We start from the raw sequence: 19,702 nt of genomic DNA, 5'->3' as shown, positions 1-19,702 counted from the left end.
TTTACACAGGTAGTAAGTATCACTGCTGGAATCTGAATCCCTGTCTGCTGGCTCTGAGACCCAGGCCTTTCTTTTTTTATGTTGTTTGGTGTTTATTTTTTAACAGCCTGCAGAATAGCTGAGTGCTTTGGCCCAGTAGGAGTTAGGAACTCTGCTGAACTGAGACTTGAATTTAATCACATTGAATCAAATCTGTGCAAGCCTGCTCCCCAATGTTTCCAGCACATATACTGCCATCTTTGTATTTGATTATTTGGATGAAATGCTTCAGGGAATAAGTGCTAAGCATTCCCAGTGTATCAGGCTGAGGGCTGGGCACTTGGGGATACAGTGCTGAAGACAGACTTCCTCAGGGAGCCTACAATCTAGTGGAAAAACACATATGTAGTGGGGTTTGTAAATATGATCTGTGCTGATAGAACAAACTGGTAGTTACCAGTGGGGAAAAGGGAAGGGGAGGAGTAAGATAGGCATTAAGATATACAAAATAGGTAAGCAAGAAGTATCTATTGTACAGCACAGAAAAATATAGCCATTATTTTTTAATAACTATGAAAATGTTGAATCAGTGTGTTGTATACCTGAAGCTAATATAATATTGTAAATCAACTATACTTCCATCTTTAAAAATGTGATCTGTGCTAAGGGGAGACAGAAGACAAAGGTTTAAGTCATTCTAGGGAGGTCTTGGGAGGCTTCTAGGTAAATCGGGAAAGAGGAATGAGTGGGCGAGACAGGAGGAAAGCAGAGAGGAACGGCATGTGCTAAGCCACTGAAGTATGAAATTACAGGTAGAATGGGTCTGGAACAAGGGGATATTTTGGTGAAACAGAACAGGGGAATAAGTGAGATACTGGAACTGCTCTCCCTGTGTTCATACCATGAACCAAACGTCATGACTGATTCTGACCCTTGCCCCATACAAGCAGTGCTCTTAGCCTAGATGATAGCCAGAACATGCTTCCCAATCAGGAAGTAAATTAGAGAAATGGCTGGCAACACCTCCCTCTGTCTTCTCTAGGGATGTGATGGACAAACACAGTGTTTGCATTTCCCTGATGTAGGGGAAACAATGAGCCAGCAGTTGGGACACCCACATGATGATGTTGTCTGCCTGGATCATGTCATGTCTCAGCAGACCAGGCAGGTTGCTTTGGGCCCATGCTCTTGATGTGCTCATGGACCAGAGGACCCTGGAGTAGCAGATGGGAGATGTGAACAAGATCCGGACCTGTCCAGAATCACTTTCTTAAGTAGTGGGAGGTAGAGTGGAAAAGTCTGCCCACCCTGAGCCAGAGGGCTGGAAGCAGCAAACATCAGTTGGATCCAACTAGTTCAAGTTTCTCTCTTTGCTGTGCCCAAAAATATTCCTTAACTGGAGATTTAAAAAACCCAGCCAAAGAATAGCAGACAACTGCATCAACATTATAATAAATTGTATGTAACAGGAATCAATAGGCGTGTGTGCATGCGTGCATGCTAAGTCACTTCAGTCATGTCCGACTCTTTGTGACCCCATGGACTGCAGCCTGCCAGGCTCCTCTGTCCATGAAATTTGCCAGGCAAGAAGAACACTGGAGCAGGTTGCCATTTCATCCTCCAGGGGATCTTCCCAACCCACGGATTTAACCTGGGTCTCTGATGTCTTCTGTACTGGCAGACGGGTTCTTTATCACTAGTGCCACCTGGGAAGCCCAGTAATCAATATATATGTATTTATATTCATTATGTGCAAAAACAAATCCGGTATGGTGTTGGTGTTGACTTTTCTCTCCTCTCTTTCCCCCGCCTTGAGACTTTGAAAAATCCTCAGGCCAAGTTCTGCCTTGGTCCTACCCAGACATTATTCTGTTCTCCCTCTGTGTCATCCATCACTTCCCTGCTACATCCCACTGCAGTCATTATCCTGGGTGATCCTCAGCAAACCACTCTGGACTAGTCATGTCCTTGTATCCAAACCGCCTCACCCATCCTTTCACATGGCTAGCCTGCCTGCCCCTCACCTTGAAAGGTACATAAAAGCCAGCAAAAAACAGCAGTGCTTATTCCCAGGAATGGTTAAGCCTAATTTCCCTTTATCTTTTGCTCAGTGCCCACCTCCCCAGCTCCACACTCTAATTTTGCCCACACTGATGCATCCTTCACACTGCTGTCTCGATGATTTATCTAAAATTCAAATATGATCATGTCATTCCCCTGCTCAGAACCCTTCTATGGTTTCAGACCCTTTAAAATGACATCTAAACTCCTGAAGCATTTAGAACAAGGCTCTCCATGGGCAGGCTCCTTCCTACTTCCCTGGCCTCATTTCCCAACTCTCCCCTTGACACTCTGTGACACAGCAATGCTAAATTACTTATGGCTCCCCAAACACACAATGTTACTTAATGTTTCTGAGTCTGCCAGAAATAGTCCTTCCTCTCTGTTCTGTCTTACAAATCTGCTCAGCATTTAAACCTTCTCTCAACTTTCTTCTCTGAGATTCTTCCAGACAGGAGTCATCATTCTGGGCCAGCTCTGTGTCTTATTTAGACATCTACCCATTGCCCTGTCTGCATATGCCCAAGGGTCTATCTTACTCATCCCAGAATAGCACAGGACCTAACACAGAGCAGGTGCTTAGCCAACACAGCTTGGATCATTGTCCAATTACACCTCCCCATCCTTGAAGGGACTTGTGTTTTAGCCACAGCACCACTGATACCTGCATCTGATCGCATTTCCAGGTCGGGCCAATCATTGGTCTGCAATCATCGGCGGATCCCACTCCAAGAATTACGTGCTATGGGAGTATGGAGGATATGCGAGCGAAGGCGTCAAACAGGTTGCAGAATTGGGTTCCCCAGTGAAAATGGAGGAGGAAATTCGACAACAGGTAAGAAAAATAATCCCAGAATGACTAAAACCCAGACATGCCATCAAGCATCCTTTAGCTTTCTTTCCCAGGGACTCAAAACTTATAGGACAATGTGCTGGAAAATTGGTACTATAGGAAGTGAAATCTATTTGCTGAGTTTCAGAGTGCTTATGTTCAGCTGAAGACAGAGGCACAAGTGTTCGTCTTGTTGTCTCACATCTCCCCTGACTGCATTTGTGGTTTCTTGAGCTTGTGCTAAAAGCTGTTGCTGTGGCTGCATTGTTGGGATACCACACCTTTGTTCTCCTGGGGGTCAGTGTGGTGGGTTACTTTGATTCTTGAGAGGGTCAGGGGAGTGACAGTCACATGAAGCTAAAATCACCGTTTCCAAAGAGAAACATCTGTTTATTGACACATGTTTTTGCACCTATGTCTTGAGGTGTTTGATAAACAAGTCAGTGATTAATCAAAATCATTATAAGCTGAAGCATCTTTAATGTATTGATACAGTGTACCATCTCATGCGGGCCCAGGAGTCAGGTATTATCTAGGACCCCTTTCACACCAACAAAGGATAAGGGAGAAATAGTCTATCATTCTTTTGTATTTGTTGGGAAGTACCATCATCCATCATTAAAAGCACTAGAAAGAGGTTGATGAGGGACCTTGAAAGAAGAGCTGTGGCTTGTTGAAGGCCATTCACAGGCTTCACCGTGGGGAGGAGACAGTCCAGCTTTGGCCATCTCTACCCACAAAAGCCCTTCGGGCCTCAGAGAGCTGGGTAGCGAACCACATGTCACTGCTCATAAGTGTACAGGGGGAAGGAAGGAAAGCGCCAACCTTGCTGGGAATGTGGTCGTTTGCAGCACAGGCCACGGTGAGGCTGCTGCCCTGCTGGGCTCCTGCCCCACGTCTCCTGAGACAGCGCAGGGGGCCCTGTGTCTCACGGTGTGTGTGTGCAGCAGGGCAGGGAGAGCTGAGGCCCCCTGTCCTTCCCCCTGATGTCTGCCATCTGGACTCCAAGCTCCCACAGACCCTAAACTGAATGCAGCAAAGGCCACCTGATTCCTGCTGTAATCCCCTGAGGAATTCTTTTGGCCCAGCGTCCAAAAACACCCAGGAATTAGCTTATGTTTCTCATTAATTTGATTTAAAGCCTTTCTCCATTTTCAGAAAAAATTGTTTAACCCAGCATTTCAAGATAGCGTGCTATTCGTCACAAGTTTATCTTACCAATGACTTAGTGTTTCTCTGGCTCTGGCCGCCACACCTTGTCACTGGTATTGCTCATTTAGGCTACAGCACAGCCGCGTTCATCTGCAAAGTCATGAAGGGCTCCATACTGGTCCTCATCTGTCCAGGCTGTCATGGAGGGGAGATACCTTGTCTGGGCTCCTGATCCTCAAGCATGGAATTGTGATATATGGCCTGCCAAGTTCTGTTGTGTCGTATGTTGAAAAACCATTTGTTATAAATAATAGCTGAAACTAAAGTCAGCATATTAGTTAGATCAAGATCAAGGGCATCTTCCTAATAATGCCCGTGTCACTTGTTGGCTATCTTGAGGGATTTCTGGAGAGAAGGGAAGCATGCAGGAAATCTGAGAACCTGAGACCTCATTGTGCTGGAGAACATGATCAGTCATGTGTCATAGCAGTAAGAAGTCTGACAATTGATGAATGGACCTCCCGCCTTCTGTCTCCTCTTAGGAAAATGTTCTTTGCTTGGTGTGTTCCTGACCAGCACACTTGGGATTAGCTTTTGTACACGCAGACAATGTCTGGTTCTTCCAGCTGGCTAGTGTTCCTGACGTGAAGTCATAATAATATTTAATTATGGGTACTGCACATGAAAGTTAAAAATCCCACTGAGCACGTCCTAAGGTCTGTCCGGTTCCCTGGATGCTAACCATGTACTTTTAGCTCTCACCTCTAGTTGGAGAAGACAATATTAATTCCCCAGTTTTTCTGATAAGGATAACTGAGGCACAGTCAGTAGTTAGAGAATTCCAGAACTTGAACCCAAGTCCACCTGGCTCCAAAACCTATATTAGTACCAAATAAATAATTTGCAGGGCCTAGTGAAAATGGGAGGTCCTTTGTTCAAAACATAAGGATTTTAAGATGGTGGCACTTGAATTTCACAGCACAGGACCGTAACAATCTGCACAGGTCACACACTCATGAGACTGGCCCTCTCTACCCACCTTCCTCGCCCCATAGAGAAAGCCCCCTCTCCAGCCTCTGAAATAAGCCTGTTTCCATAGCTCTGCTCAGCAGTGCATCCAGCAGCCCAGCTCCTAGAAAAGTCAGACAGATAAAGTGATTTCAGGGTCCCTTCGCTTTCAAGCAGCTCATGGTTCTAAATATTGTTCCCTGAAAGCACACCATTTATTCTTCTGTAAGCCAGCTAAGAAACAACATAAAAAAGGAACAAGAATATGAATCCTCCTAGAATATGAAAGTGTCCCCTGAATAACTGGGAACTTGTTTGAACACATCTACAAACTAACACAGTGTTCTCAGCCTTTAATACCTTATATCCTACCAACTGCTATATCAAAGAACCCGAGTCCAACCAGGATGAAAATAAAAAGGTCTCTTTTCCCAAGAAAGACGTTTATATGCTTCCTAACATTCTCTTATTATAGACTTATCACTCGCTGCAAGTTTCAAGGGCATTAAAAATCACAGCAGATATTGTTGGAGGTAAATCTTGTGCTAATGGCTTTCAAACACAAATGAACAAAAACAATAATCCCATTAGTAGTGGGAAACTGTAATAATATTATTGAGTATAAATTTTAACGTGCCTATAGCTACAAAACACCAAGAAAATTAATGAAAAATTACAGCAGCATTATTGGCATTCATGACACTCGTGGCCAGAGAGAGTGGGGGAAGGGCTCAAGGTGCACTTCTTAGCAGGAGACGGAGGCAAATAGGTCCTGGTGGGGATGGTGGATTAGGGATACTGAGAGAAGCCTGGGCTGGCAGGTCACAGATGAATAACCTCAAGTCAGGTGAAGGCAGTAGGATATGGTAGATCACACATGCAGGCAGACCCAGGACCCGAAAGTGAACTGATGAATATTCATCATTATGAAAATGGTACACTAAGACCATTTTTATTTCATCAAGTATACATCTATGGCACATGTACAAGGTGTATGGGCCCAAAGATGGTGCCCCCTTCACCTTGTTATTCATGCTAGAAACTTGGGCATCACCCTTGATTCTGCCCCCATCCCAACTTCTTCTGCCTTCTCTCCTAAATTCCTCCAGGTCACTTCCTCAGTACCACACCTCCGTTTAAACCATTCTCATCTCTTGCCTGAATTATTGCACTAGCCGTCTGACCTCCCTGCCTCCAGCCTTCTTCCTGTTATTCACACTGCACCCCAGCCATTTTATAAAATATCCATTGGATTTTGCCACTCTCCCAATTAGGATGTTTAATGGCTACTAACTGACCCCAGAAAAACGGCCAAACTCTTGATCATAGTTTAAAAACCCTCCATGATCTGACCTTGTTTACCTCCCCCATCTTATTGCTTGCTGCAACTGTAAGCTGAACCAGGGCAAAACCTCTTTCATACTCTCCAAAAGCCGTACCTCTCTTGCATCTGGGCCAGAATTCTGTCAGTCTAGAACATCTTCCAGCTCCCTTTCAACTGGTGAACTCCTGTTTATACTTCAGAACTCAACTTAAATGTTGCTCTTCCTGGAAGACTTCCCAGGAAGGCTATACAAAATCTGCCCCCTGGCCTGGTCCTCCCACAACACCAGGTACCTCCCCCATCATTACCATCATCACATTTACTGCAAGTTCTTGTTTGATATCTCTCCTTCACTAAACTGCAAAGTTCAGAAATCCATGTTCTCCATCTCTGTATCCTCTGAGTGGGTATAGTGTTAATTGTTTCATAATTGTTTCCTGCATAGATTAATTCATTTGATAATTTTACTGAACACCTACTAAATAAATGCCAGGCATTGGAAATCCAGCAGCAATGAGATCATTCCCTGCCTTCAGGGAATCTACATTCTAATGGAGGAAACAAGGGGGGGGAAATGGTTAAATAATTATAAATTAAGGTAAGAAAAGAAACTAAAAAGGAGTGGCAGAAAAAAAAATAGTAGGAAGGAACCTTGTTAGTAAGGTGGTCAGGGAAGGTCTCTGTGAGGGGTGCCCATTAAGCTGAGACCCAAAAGAAAAGCATCAGGAAAACATCACTCTAGATGGTGACAACAGCATGTGCAAAGACTCAGAAGTAGAAGAGAGCTTATTATACTGGAAGAACTGAGAGAAGACTTGTGTGGCAAGAGAAGAATGAATGAGGGGGAGTGTGGCTCCATGTGCATGAAGGACACATTGTCTCCACGCTGGAGAGATTCAAAGATTGGGAGGGAGAGATGGACAATATAAATTACTATTTCCTTATAATGTACTTAGATTCTTTAGGGGGATCTCTGCAACGGCTAAGGAAATGCAGACATTAAACTGTGCAGCTGTTGAATGTGCCATTCTATGGGTCCACTTTCCCTGCAGACGTGTTAGACACGTGTGTTTCCCAGCCCCTCCCTCTGGGCAGGCTGGGTCTGGCGCCCCTTCCTAGAGCGACTGTAGCTCCCCATGCGGTCCTTCTCCTAGACAGAATGGTCCCTGCTTCATTCCTTCTCCATCTCCCAAGCATGTTCTGTGTCCCTGGAAGATGGGCACTTGTTGATTTTCCTCTCTGCTCTGTTGTTACTCATTCTATTGCTTCATTATGGTTTCTTTTATTCTCTTCCATTTTAAACATGTCTAATTGTCTTACTCGGATTATTCTGTTACCTCAGGGTCTTAGGGACGAATGTTCCTTTGAATTGAACTGGCCCACCCTCCCCATCGCTAGTGTCCTTGATTGACTTTGGATTGTTTGCTCATCATCAGTGGGTATTTTTCTTTGTTTCCTGTGAGAGTCCTCTATGCTCAAGTTGTATTGTCTGCTCAAGGGGAGATTGTGTTTTTTGTCTTTCCACCCCTGTTTTGATGTCATTTCTCAGCTTCAAGTTGCCCACTGCCAGGCCAGTGGCCTGCACTTACACATTGGAGAGGCTGGGGCTTCTATTTCGTGAAGGTGAACTTTCATTCAAGGACCTGGATGAGAGCAACCTTCCTTGCCACCTCCCCAAATGACTGACAGAGGATTTCCTTATCCCCATTTGCAAAAAGGAGAGCCCTTCAAAATATCCAGCTTGAGGCAAGGCTGTCTTCCCACATGTCACATAACACTAGCTTAAGACCGCCTCTTCTTGCCCTGCACGATTTTAAAACCTCTAGCTCCTGGGACCATACCCTGAGCCCAGTCCCAGGCATTACCTCCACTCACAGTTTTGGGTTAGACTTTTCTCCTCCTTTCTGGCATCCAGGGAATTTTTCTAAACTCCCTTTTGTATTTTTGAAACTTCCTCCTGCTATATTTTGTCTAACATGCCAGTGTGTTTGTAGTAGGAAGGAGACTTTTTGCATCAGCTCAGTCTTTCCTGCCTCCTGATGTCCACCAAGTATCTCCAGCACTTCATACACTGTCTCACACACAGTAGGTGTTCAGCCAGTGTCTGAATTGGTGAACTGACCCACAAGCCATAAATGTCTTACTAAGTCATTGCTGTTGTGTTTAGTTGCTAAGTGGTGTCCGATTCTTTGCAACCCCAGGACAGCCAAGCTCCTCTGTCCATGCAATTCTCCAAGCAGGAATACTGGAGTGTGTTGCCATTTCCTTCTCCAAGGGATCTTCCTGACCCAGGGATCAAACCCACTGTATTGCAGGCAGACTCTTGTATTGCAGAGTCTCCTGTATTGCAGGCAGACTCTTCTACAGCTGATCCATAAAGTGAAGCCCTATTAAGTCATTTAGTTCAGTTCAGTCACTCAGTCATGTCCAACACTTTGTGACCCCATGGACTGTTGCATGCCAGGCTTCCCTGTCCATCACCAACTTCCAGAGATTACTCAAATTCATATCCATCAAGTTGGTGATGCCATCTAACCATCTCATCCTTTGTCGTCCCCTTCTCAGCATTCGTCCTTTCTCAGCATCAGGGTCTTTTCCAATGAGTCAGTTCTGCGCATCAGGTGACCAAAGTATTGGAGTTTCAGCTTCAGCATCAGTCCTTCCAATGAATATTCAGGACTGATCTCCTTTAGGATGGACTAGTTGGATCTCCTTGCACTCCAAAGAATTCTGAAGAGGCTTCTCCAACACCACAGTTCAAAAGCATCAATTCTTTGGTGTTCAGCTTTCTTTATAGTCCAACTCTCACATCCATACATGACCACTGGAAAAACCATAGCTTTGACTAGATAGACCTTTGTTGGCAAAGTAATGTCTCTGCTTTGTAATATGTTGTCTAGGTTTGGCCTAGCTTTTCTTCCAAGGAGCAAGCATCTTTTAATTTCATGGCTGCAGTCACCATCTGCAGTGATTTTGAAGCCCAAAAATATAAAGTCTCTCACTGCTTCCATTGTTTCCCCATCTATCTGCCATTAAATGATGTACCAGGTACCATGATCTTCATTTCTTCAATGTTGAGTTTTAAGCCAGCATTTTCACTCTCCTCTTTCACTTTCATCAAGAGGCGCTTTAGTTCCTCTTTGCTTTCTGCCATAAGGGTAGTGTCAGCTGCATATCTGAGGTTATTGATGTTTCTTCCGGCAATCTTGAATCCAGCTTGTGCTTCATCTAGCCCAGCATTTCGCATGATATACTCTGCATATAAGTTAAATAAGCAGGGTGACAATATATAGCCTTGACATACTCCTTTTCCAGTTTTGAACCAATCTGTTGTTCCATGTCCAGTTCTAACTATTGCTTTTTGACCTCCATACAGGTTTTTCAGGAGGCAGGTAAGGTGGTCTGGTATTCCCATCTCTTTAAGTATTTTCTATAGTTTGTTGTGATCCACACAGCCAAAGGCTTTGGCGTAGTCAATAAAGCAGATGTAGATGTTTTTCTGGAACTGCATTGCTTTTTCAATGATCCAACGGATGTTGGCAATTTGATCTCTGGTTCCTCTGCCTTTTCTAAATCCAGCTTGAACATTTGGAAGTTCACGGTTCACGTACTATTAAGTCTGGCTTGGAGAATTTTGAGCATTGCTTTACTAGCATGTGAGATGAGTGCAATTGTGCTGTAGTTTGAACATTCTTTGGCAGTCATTAACAAATGACAAATTAAGTCATATGGACTTTAGTGCCCGGGTTGGGTGCTAGCTCTTTGCCTTGGCAAGGAGAGCTCGTTTTCCACTCTGGCTGTTCTGGTTCGAGTAAGCTGAGAGCCACACAGCACAAGCTTTATTCAGGGGCCAAAGAATGGAGAAGTGGGAACTAAGATTGACAGGTTAACTTCTCACACACCTGGCCAGGAGAATTTAATTTTAAAGAGTAAGACAAAGGGAGGAGGAGTGAGGCTAATGATGGGGAGGCATACATTAATCCATTGGAGAAAGTGCAGGACTCTTTCCAGGGATTGGGGTGCCATCCCCTTTTATCCTCTTTTGGTCCTTGATGTCAAGTCGTGGCTGCCATTTGTGTTATTTAATATGCAAATATAGTAAAATCAGCTGGTAATGAGACTCGGGCTCTGTTGGAAGTCAGATTCACTGCCATCTTGGTCCAGCTGGGTTTGTTTATTTGTAGCTTCCTTTCTTATCTCAGCCCTTTATCTTAAAGATTTATGTTCACTTCTGCTAAAGGTGAGGGTTGACAGGTTTTGAGCAGACACCTGGAGCATCTCTGGCAACAGCCTCTTGCATAAAACCATACACTGGGCACTCACTCATGAAAAAAAATGCTAGAAAAAAACACTCCAACTTTCATATTTCTCTAAATTTGAAGCTTTCCTGACTGTAAGAGGACAGATAATGGTGGACCCTCACATAGACATTGATTATTTCACCTTCAGGAGGCCTCACTTTGGTGGATTGCTTAAACCTGCCACCAGGATTATTGCACCACCTATGGCACAAGAATCAATAAACAACCTGACGTCCTTTTTCTTTAAAGTTGAAACAATTTATAAGGCTCTGGGAACTGGTAGAAAGAGTCTGAGAATTTTCTTTTCTCACCTCCTTTAAATCATTAGAGAGAAAAGATGTCTACCAAACTTTTATTTTTCCTGATTTTTTATTTTCTAAACTTGTGGTCACTTTCCTCTAATTAAAATTGAAGACGTTGCCTGATTTCTGATATTTTCCATGAATCATAACATGCTACCTCATCTGATTGAAAAAGTCACACACACACACACACACACACACACACACACAACCTTTTATTTATAATAATTGAGTTCCAATCATCTTTAGTGCTTGTAAGAAATAGTACCATATAGTAACTAAAAGCATTAGCTCTGAATTAAGATTCCTGGGTACAAATGCTAGTTCCAAGTGTTACTTAATGTGTGACGTTGGACAAGTTACGCAACCCCTCTGTGCCTTGGGTTCCCCTTCCATGAGATGAGTGTGATAATATGCCAACCTCATTGAGTTACAGTGAGGACTAATGGAGCTGATGTGTGTAAAGTGCTTGGAGCAGACCCTGCTCTGTAGAAAGCGCTTACTAAATGTTACCTGTCATTATCATGTTCTCATTCTTGGTCTTCATTTCCTCATTGGGAAAGTGAAGAGCCCCTGTAGGAGCTACAAAAGTTAATGATTCTAAAGGTTCACCTTCATCAGGTCAGTCCTTTCAAGGAGGACACCACTTCTTTGCCATCCCCTGCCCCCGCCTGCCCCTCCCAACCCTGCCTAACAATGTCACCTCCTAATAGCCTTAGCTCTCCATCCCAAAGTTGACCCTGTACTATTTGAGGATAATAATCTCACCCTCATATTAAAAAGGAGCCACAACAAAACTCCAGGCTCATTCCAACTCTATTCCTTTGCACATGTTCTTCTTTTTCCTTGGGACAGCTTTATCTGGATGCCCATAGTAGCTAGTTCAAGGCCATGTCCAGAACAAGGCCTCAAGGCAGCCCAGAACAGGAGATCTTCCCATTTGCTATGGGATACCTGCTGGGGGCTAGAAATGCAGGCAAAGCTCCCAATCCAAGGAAGGAGGTGGCCTAGTGAAGTCTCTATTTTTATACATACAATTTTAAAGGTTACTTTCCACTATTACAAAACATTGGCTCTATTCCCCATGTTATACAATACATCCTTGAGCCTATCTTATATACAATAGTTTTTGCCTCGCATTCCCCACCCCTTTGCCCCACCCCCACTGCCCACTGGTAACCACTAGTTTGTTCCCTGTATCTGCGAGTTTGGTGAAGTCTCTTTATTGTAAGTAACAGAAACCAGTTAAAACTAACTCAAGAATAAAGGAAAGCTTATTGTAGAGAGTAAATAGAACTCAGGAGAACACAAGTTAGTACTGAGTGCAAAAAGTCTCGTGAGAACGCTAAACAGAAAACATCAGGCTGAGAGAATCATTTACGCCTTCCCCTCCCCACCCCGCTCCTCCAGCCTAGAGTCCCATGGTCTTTTCTATACTCTTCTATGTGAATCTCTTCTACTACCCTTTCTCAATAGATCTGCTATCTCCTCTTACTTATACTGCACATAATGGCAAACAGTGGCTGTATGACTTTCTTCCGTGGCTTTTCATAGCCAGAGTGGTCTTGGTAACTCTTAGTTGAAATACCGGAAAGACAGATTGACCATTGAAGAGTCTGTGTATGGGTGCCCCCTGCATCAGATATCTATCTACTCTAATCAGCAGTTGCCCCCCATGTAAAGAACCACAGAGTATAATTCCATACAGGGGTGGTGGGTAGGGCAGTTTTTACTAAAAAAGGAATTGGCAGTAGAAGGTAAATTGATTGACATTTCAGGGCAGCAGGAGTAGATTGGCAAGAAGTAGACCAAGTCATCGAAACCCAGACAAAACCCAAAATTCGGGGAAGGATATCGGGGAGGAACACTAAAGAGAAGAGCAGCTGGGCACAAAGGAGATCAATAGAACCTTAGGACACAGAGCTAAGCCTATTGGATGAGAACTACTGGGCCTAGAGATTGGTTCAGCCATTGAGGAGGGACCTGGGGATATCCCTAGACCTAAACATAAGGATTTGGAAAGATAGAGATCAGAGAAAGGTTATGGTGGCGAAGGGCACAGTCAAGATCATTGGCTCTTATATTGTAATGCATTCATCTGCTTAAGAACCATGAAAACAGTACAGGGCAAAGAGATATGCTCCCTAAGTCTTTGACCTTGAGTAGCTCACCTAACCTCAATAAGCCTTAGATTTTTCATTTCCAAAATGGTAATCGTGGACATGAAGTTAAGCAAACTCCAGGAGATAGTAGAGAACAGGGAAGCCTGGTGTGCTGCAGTCCATGGAGCTGCTAAGAGTTGGTCACAACTTAATGACCAAACAACAACAGCAATCTTGAGGATATGAACTCCATATATTGGTTATGAAATAATACACATGCAGTACCTGGCTTGAAGTATGACCCAATTATTACTCTTAGTATTAGGACCAAAAAAATTAAATTTGGAGGATTTGTAATCCACTTGTCCTCCCATCTTCTAAGAAGATGCTTCAGTTTCATTGGGTGGGAATGCAATTGACAGAAGAGGTAAACTGTGCTAACTAAAAGCTGCTAGAGAAAGTAGACCGGGAAAAAAGAAGTGAGGGGAGAAATAAGGCCACTAAGCTGGGACAGAATTAGAATTTTAAAGTGTGAGAAGAGACATATATGAGCTGCTGCCATTTGGATTGCAAATACAGATTAAAAAGAAAGGTCCAAAGAAGACTTTTAGTAAATTTGATTTCTCAAAGAAGAGACATCTAAAGAGAATTTTTAGCAGTGCACTTTGCAGAACATTGTGTGATGTAATTAACCCTCTGTTGGTTCCTCAAGACACATTTAGTAAAGACCTGCAGTGCTTTTCAAGGCTTCTTGGAATCAGATTGGGGAGAAACTTTAGGTTGTTACCCTGCTGCACAGTGCCCAAGTGCCTAATTTTATTGGGGTTACATTAATACTGTTATCCATGCCTCTTTTGTCCTTCACAACCTCATTCAAGGCTTAACTCCATGGAGTGTGTAAGTGGGCACTTGTGGTTGATAGGAATAAAGTGGTACTAGGGGTAGGGGTGGAAAAGAAGTTAAATAAAGATTCCCAGTCACAGACACTTGATACAGAAATTAGAACATCACAGTCATATGAAACCTCTTGTTTTCTTTCAGTTGAGTCTTCAAACAAATCTATATCACAGTAGGACAAGCAGCCAAAGTGATTCAGTGATCCCTGTTCTTTAATAAAACTGGAACAGGCTGCCTTTGCTAGAAGGAGGCAGAGTCCTGCTCTTAGCAGAATTTCCTGACTTCCACAGCTTCACATCAGAGCATCATCAATCCCTGGAAATTTTTCTGAGAATCTCTCTATGGAAGAAATGGGGGATGGTTTTGTTCAGAACTTACATATTATTTAGCTTCCTAAAAATATATTTTTATAGCATCTGAGCCAAAATATTACAAACAGAAGGCAAATTTAAACAGGGAAATAATTAATAAATTGTCAAGATTTAGAGACAATTTAGCAATAGCTATCAAAAAGTGTACATTTTCTTTCTTATCATGGCAAAAAAAAGCCCACATAACATAATACTATGTTAACCATTTTTAAGTGTATAGTTCTGTAGTGTTGAGTGTATTTACATTATTGCGTGTACATTTTCTTTATACCTTAACATAGTAATTCTGTATCTAGGAATTTGTCCTTCAGAAATATTCTCACACAAGGTATATGAGGAAGAATACTTATCACAACATTGTTTATAAAAATAAGAGATGGAAAGAAGCTATTTTTTAATCAATAGGGGGCATATTAAAAATTCTGGCTGCTTCTATGTAGTTAAATATCATGCAGCTACTAAACGGAGCAAGGCATATCTGTATATACTGATATAGAAGGCTCCCTGGTATATTTACTAGGTGGGGAAAAAAAGAAGAGTGTCTCTAGCTAGCTGCCATCTGGGGAAAACACAGGTGGGTTAGAGTCAAATGATTATATGCACATATAGAATTTTATATGTATAGAAAATCTCTATGTACACACATCAGAAACTCAGTGTCTCTAGAGCAAACTGGGAGAGTAGGGGTCAGATCTGAAAGGTATATTCACATTTCACTATATGCTCTTTTGTACTGTCTGTACACATTCATGTTACCTTTTAAAGATGTTATCTAGATAAGCAAAGAAAACTTTAATAAGTGAATATTGCAAAAAGATCAATACTCCAAACTTAGTCTGTAAATTTAATGTGCTTCCCCCAAAACATAATTTTTAAAATTATACAGGCTGGTTCTATGGAAATAAAAAACTAAGTAGTCAAGAGTAACCAGAAAATGTCTGAAAGACAATGATGGGCGTGGGGGAGAGGCAGTAAGTAGAGAAGACTAGCCAAACCAGATATTAAAAACTACATTATAAAACTATGTTAAATAAAACTGTGTGACACTAATATATGGATAAACAGATCAATAACATATAATAGGAAGTCCAAAAAAAGATACAAATTTATTTTAAATTAAGTGTAAGAAAAAGATATAATTTTCTGTCTCTTGGAAAACGATAAATTATTTAATAAATGGTATTGTCACAACTGAAAGTCATGGAAAAATACAGTTTGCTCCATACTTCAATCTTTAAACCAAAATAAACTCCAAATTTATCAAAGATTTAAATATTTTTAAAGGAAGATTTAAAAACATTAGAAGAAACATGATAAAATCATTCTATAATCTAGAGCAAAATTCCTTCTAATCATGTCACAAAACTCAGAAGGTACAAAAGAAAAGACTGATAAACTACAAGCATGTTTTTTATTGTGGAAAATATTTAAACATTTTAAAGGAGAAAGAAAAAGTGTGGGAAGTGTTTGTAGTCCATACAATAAACAAAGGGCTAATTTCTTTAATATGTAAAGCGCTCTTATGGTTCAATTTTTAAAGAACAATATACCAGTTTTTAAAAATGATCACAGCACATAAGTTTTAAGATATTTCAAAAGATGTTTAATTTCATTTATGATTATGGAAATGCATATTTATTCCACAGAGCTATAATTTTTTATCTATTGGACTTTTGATAATCATATGTTGACAGAAGTGTGAAAAAGCAGACACAGTAATGTGCTAATTGTGGCAATGCTGATGGCACAGTTTTGTGGAGGGCACATTCCTCTGACTCGTACTTCCTATCCAGAAACTTAAATACACCAGATATACTCACATGTAGGCACATGCTACTTACTGAACACTGTGTAAACAGAAAAAGTAGAACAACTTAAACATCTATTAATAGGGGACCAGTTTTTAAAAAATGAGAAGTTGAGATTAAACATTATCAAGGCAAATCATTTGGTTAAAAAAGAGATTGCAGCAGAGTATTTCTAGTGTATTTCACTTGCGGTATCACAAGATATACCGTTATATCTTTTGAAGGGCATGTAAGAATATAAATAATGGTTGCCTCTGGGGTAGGGACCTGAGAGCCTGGAGATGGGAAGGATAGGTTGGATGAGAATTTTGTACCATGTCTTTGGGTACATGGTACAAAGTATCTGTTCAAGAAAGTGATTATTTTGTATTTGAAATAAAAAATGAATAAGCCAAACACTGAAGCTTAGGAATATTTAAAAGACACCACATGAGAAAGCGCATTGTGTGTTCTTGGTGGATAATTCTTATCCTGGTGACCAGTAGAGCTCCTCTAGACTCTGTTCACAGTGTCAGGCCCACGTGGTACCAGTACGTCCCAAAACCCCACTGAAGACGTGGTCCCAAGGACTGGGCTGGGCAGAGGTAAAGATTTATAATCCTGGAGGCCAAAAGTAGTTGACTCAGAGAAAGAGTGTGAATCATGGCTAAGGAAGAAAGCAAAGGTCAGAATTGATGCTTGGCCTTAGATCTGAGGGGTGAGGCCACCAACTGAAAGACCCAGGAAGCCCAGACGGGGAGGGAAGGACTGCAAAGTGCCTGAAGCCTCATCTGGTGTGTTGGCAGCCACAAGGCCTAGGAGGGCCTCATGTCTTAAGGATCAGAGAGGACTGGCCAGAACTTTCTCCAGAAAGACTCCAAAAGTGATCTCAGATCTCTGCCCCCTTCACCTCCAAAGCAACAAGATAGTGGTCCTGTTCGCAGGACATTTGCAGTCAGTTTACAATGTGCTAAATCCAGAAGTTAAGAATGTGTGCTCAGTCGCTCAGTCGTGTCCAACTCTTTGCAACCCCATGGGCTGTAGCCTGCCAGGCTCTCCTGCCCATGGAATTTTCCAGGCAAGGATACTGAAGTGGGTTGCCATTTCCTACTCCAAGGGATCTTCCTGACCCAGGGATCGAACTCACATCTTTTGCATCTTCTGCACTAGCAGGTGGGTTCTTTACCTCTGCACCACCTGGGAAGCCCCAAAGTTAAGAATAAACACTTAGAACTAGCAATTTAACAACATCCAATGAGTCTAGTAATTAAAAAATCAGAACGTGCATACAGTCTGCAACAGATTTGACCTTTTTTAAATGAAAACAAACTGGTCTTTTACTAAAGTTGAGAAGCATTGTCCTAGAGGCAAGGAGTATTTTTGAATCATCTTTACCTCCAGTACTGGTGTCAGGGCCTTAAATATCACAGATGCTAATAAATGTTTGTCTGAAGTTACCACAGTCCACAGATTTTTTAAAATAATAAAACTGAGGCTTGGAAAATATATGTGATTTGCCCAAATGCCAGTGACAACACAGAGTCTTGCCCCAGGATGCCTGGCTTCCATTCTAGAACTTTCTCCTCTCTCTGCTAAAAGAGAGGAGGCATAGACAGCCCTGAAAACTTCATCCTGTTGTATGTACTGAAAAACTTAGCTAGTTTTCACCAAACTGTGTCTGAGACAGTTTAAATTGTCCAATGAATATTTGCCATCTAGTGGTAAAAAAGGTGTATGTACCTTGTATAGACTTCATTCATTCATTCAATGTCAAACACCATGTTTGAGAAAATACTTGTCCTTAAGTGGCTCATGGTCTCTTGATTGACGTAGACATAGGTGACTATAACACAGTGCAACTGGGACCTGAAAAGTCAAGTCCGAGGCACATGGGGAACACAGGGAGAGCCTCCCCTGGCCTCAGCGAGCTGAGATTTCATGAGCAGCATTAAACTCAGTAAATCTTGATGCTCAGAAAGTATTAGCTCCTTTCTTGTCTTGCTGGACCATCAGCACCAGGATAGTGACTTTTGTTGTTGCCTTGTTTGTGTGAGGATGGACTCAAGAGTTGAGCATGTTAGGAATGCAGCCAGTTCATGCCCTTTGGCTGAATTGGGTAACTGTCCTGAGAACTGTATCCCCAGCCAACTCTACTTCTGATCTTTGGGTCTGTTTTGAGAAAGTATTGTTCACTTCCCACTCCTGGTCAGAGCATCTGTGGGCTGTCCCTCCCATCCATTCAGTTCTTCAGCTCTCTCATCATGAAGGTATTCCCCGTACAAACAAGTTCTCCTAGTCCATCAAAGATGCCCTCTGCTGAGCAAAGAGCCACCACCCAGGTGTCCAGCTTGCCTGCAGTGAGTGATGTATGGCATAAGGGAGTAGGAAACAGGCTTGTAAAGGGAGGTTGGGGGTCACCTCATGAGCAAACTTGAGTACCAGACTGCCACTGCTGAGGTTACAAACAGACCAGTAGGAATAGGGAGGCCGTTGAGGATTTCTGAGCAGGGAAGTGACCAGACACAAGGGTATTTGTTCATTCAACAAATAATTATTGACATCTATTGTGTGCGAGGGACTGAGGGAGACCCCATGCTGGGCTCTAGAAGCACAGATGTGGGACAGAAGACCGAGTGTGGAAGACACGTCACGTCATCCCCCTGTATTGTAACGTACTCTCTACCCCATGCAAAACTTAACATCCTTATTTAAGAGAAGGAAAGAAATCAAATTGTCCCTGAAACTCCATAGTATACGCACTAAGCTACAGAAATTATAAAGTCATATGTCACGCTTCCAGCTGTTCTGTAACGATGTAAACATATCAATTTTTCCTTAGGATAGACCCAGATAAGCAAGCAGAAGAAGGCACAGGAGCCCCATCTCATGGAAGAGATTCTGCTGGCTTCTCAGTTTCTGCCTCCACATTATCCCATTGTGTCCCCTTGACACCACGTAGCCAATGAGGTTTACAAGAGGAAAGAGCAAGCAATTACAAGCTGACAAGCTGCATGTTATGGTAGAGCTGTGTACTACGTGGTACTAAGGGGGAAGTGTCCATTCTGTCCAACTCCATCCTTAATGAAGGACCTCACAAATCATGAGCTGAATGTTGAGGGGTGAAGAGAGTTTGCAGGGTGGAGAGAAGGGAAGGGCACACCAGGCTGTGCAGAGGTGTGTGATCCCTTCATGAAACTGTAAGTCATGGGAGAGCGTTAGGAGATGCAATAGAATGGACACGTTCATTCACTCGTTTTTTCCATGAAGGTTTCCTCTGCACCTCTTATGGGCTGTGCCCTGAGGGAATTAGGAAGGCAGCCACAAGTGCAGAAGACATAGAGCTCACCCCAAAAGGGCTCAAGGACTCAGTTCATTTAGGCAGAAAACCCCAAAAGCAGTGCTTTATCTCAGAAGAGGAAGGCTTGAAGAAGGAAGGCAGATGATTCTTTCAGTCATTCTATTATTTTTCATTCTCTTGTGGCTTGTAACCTCTATTTACTGCGTGTCTGCCCTGTGCCCGGTGGCATGCTAGATTCCTGACAGACTAACCTATTTCAGTGGAACTTCACGACAACTCTGTAGAGAT

At 42.5% G+C, this 19,702-nt stretch overlaps 1 protein-coding gene across 1 annotated transcript in view; it reads left to right on the top strand.

Moving 5' to 3' along the window:
• SPON1 (spondin 1) overlaps window positions 1-19,702 on the top strand; it is a 302,372-nt gene that overhangs the window by 173,246 nt on the left and 109,424 nt on the right. Inside the window, exon 6 of the mRNA XM_043902562.1 lies at window positions 2,727-2,875. Within this exon, the coding sequence (XP_043758497.1) occupies window positions 2,727-2,875 (149 nt within the window). The remainder of the gene's footprint in view (window positions 1-2,726; window positions 2,876-19,702) is intronic.

This window comes from Cervus elaphus, chromosome 1, assembly GCF_910594005.1.
Source record: "Cervus elaphus chromosome 1, mCerEla1.1, whole genome shotgun sequence".
Classification (NCBI taxonomy): Eukaryota; Metazoa; Chordata; class Mammalia; order Artiodactyla; family Cervidae; genus Cervus; species Cervus elaphus.
This window is presented reverse-complemented; position numbering and strand designations above follow the sequence as displayed.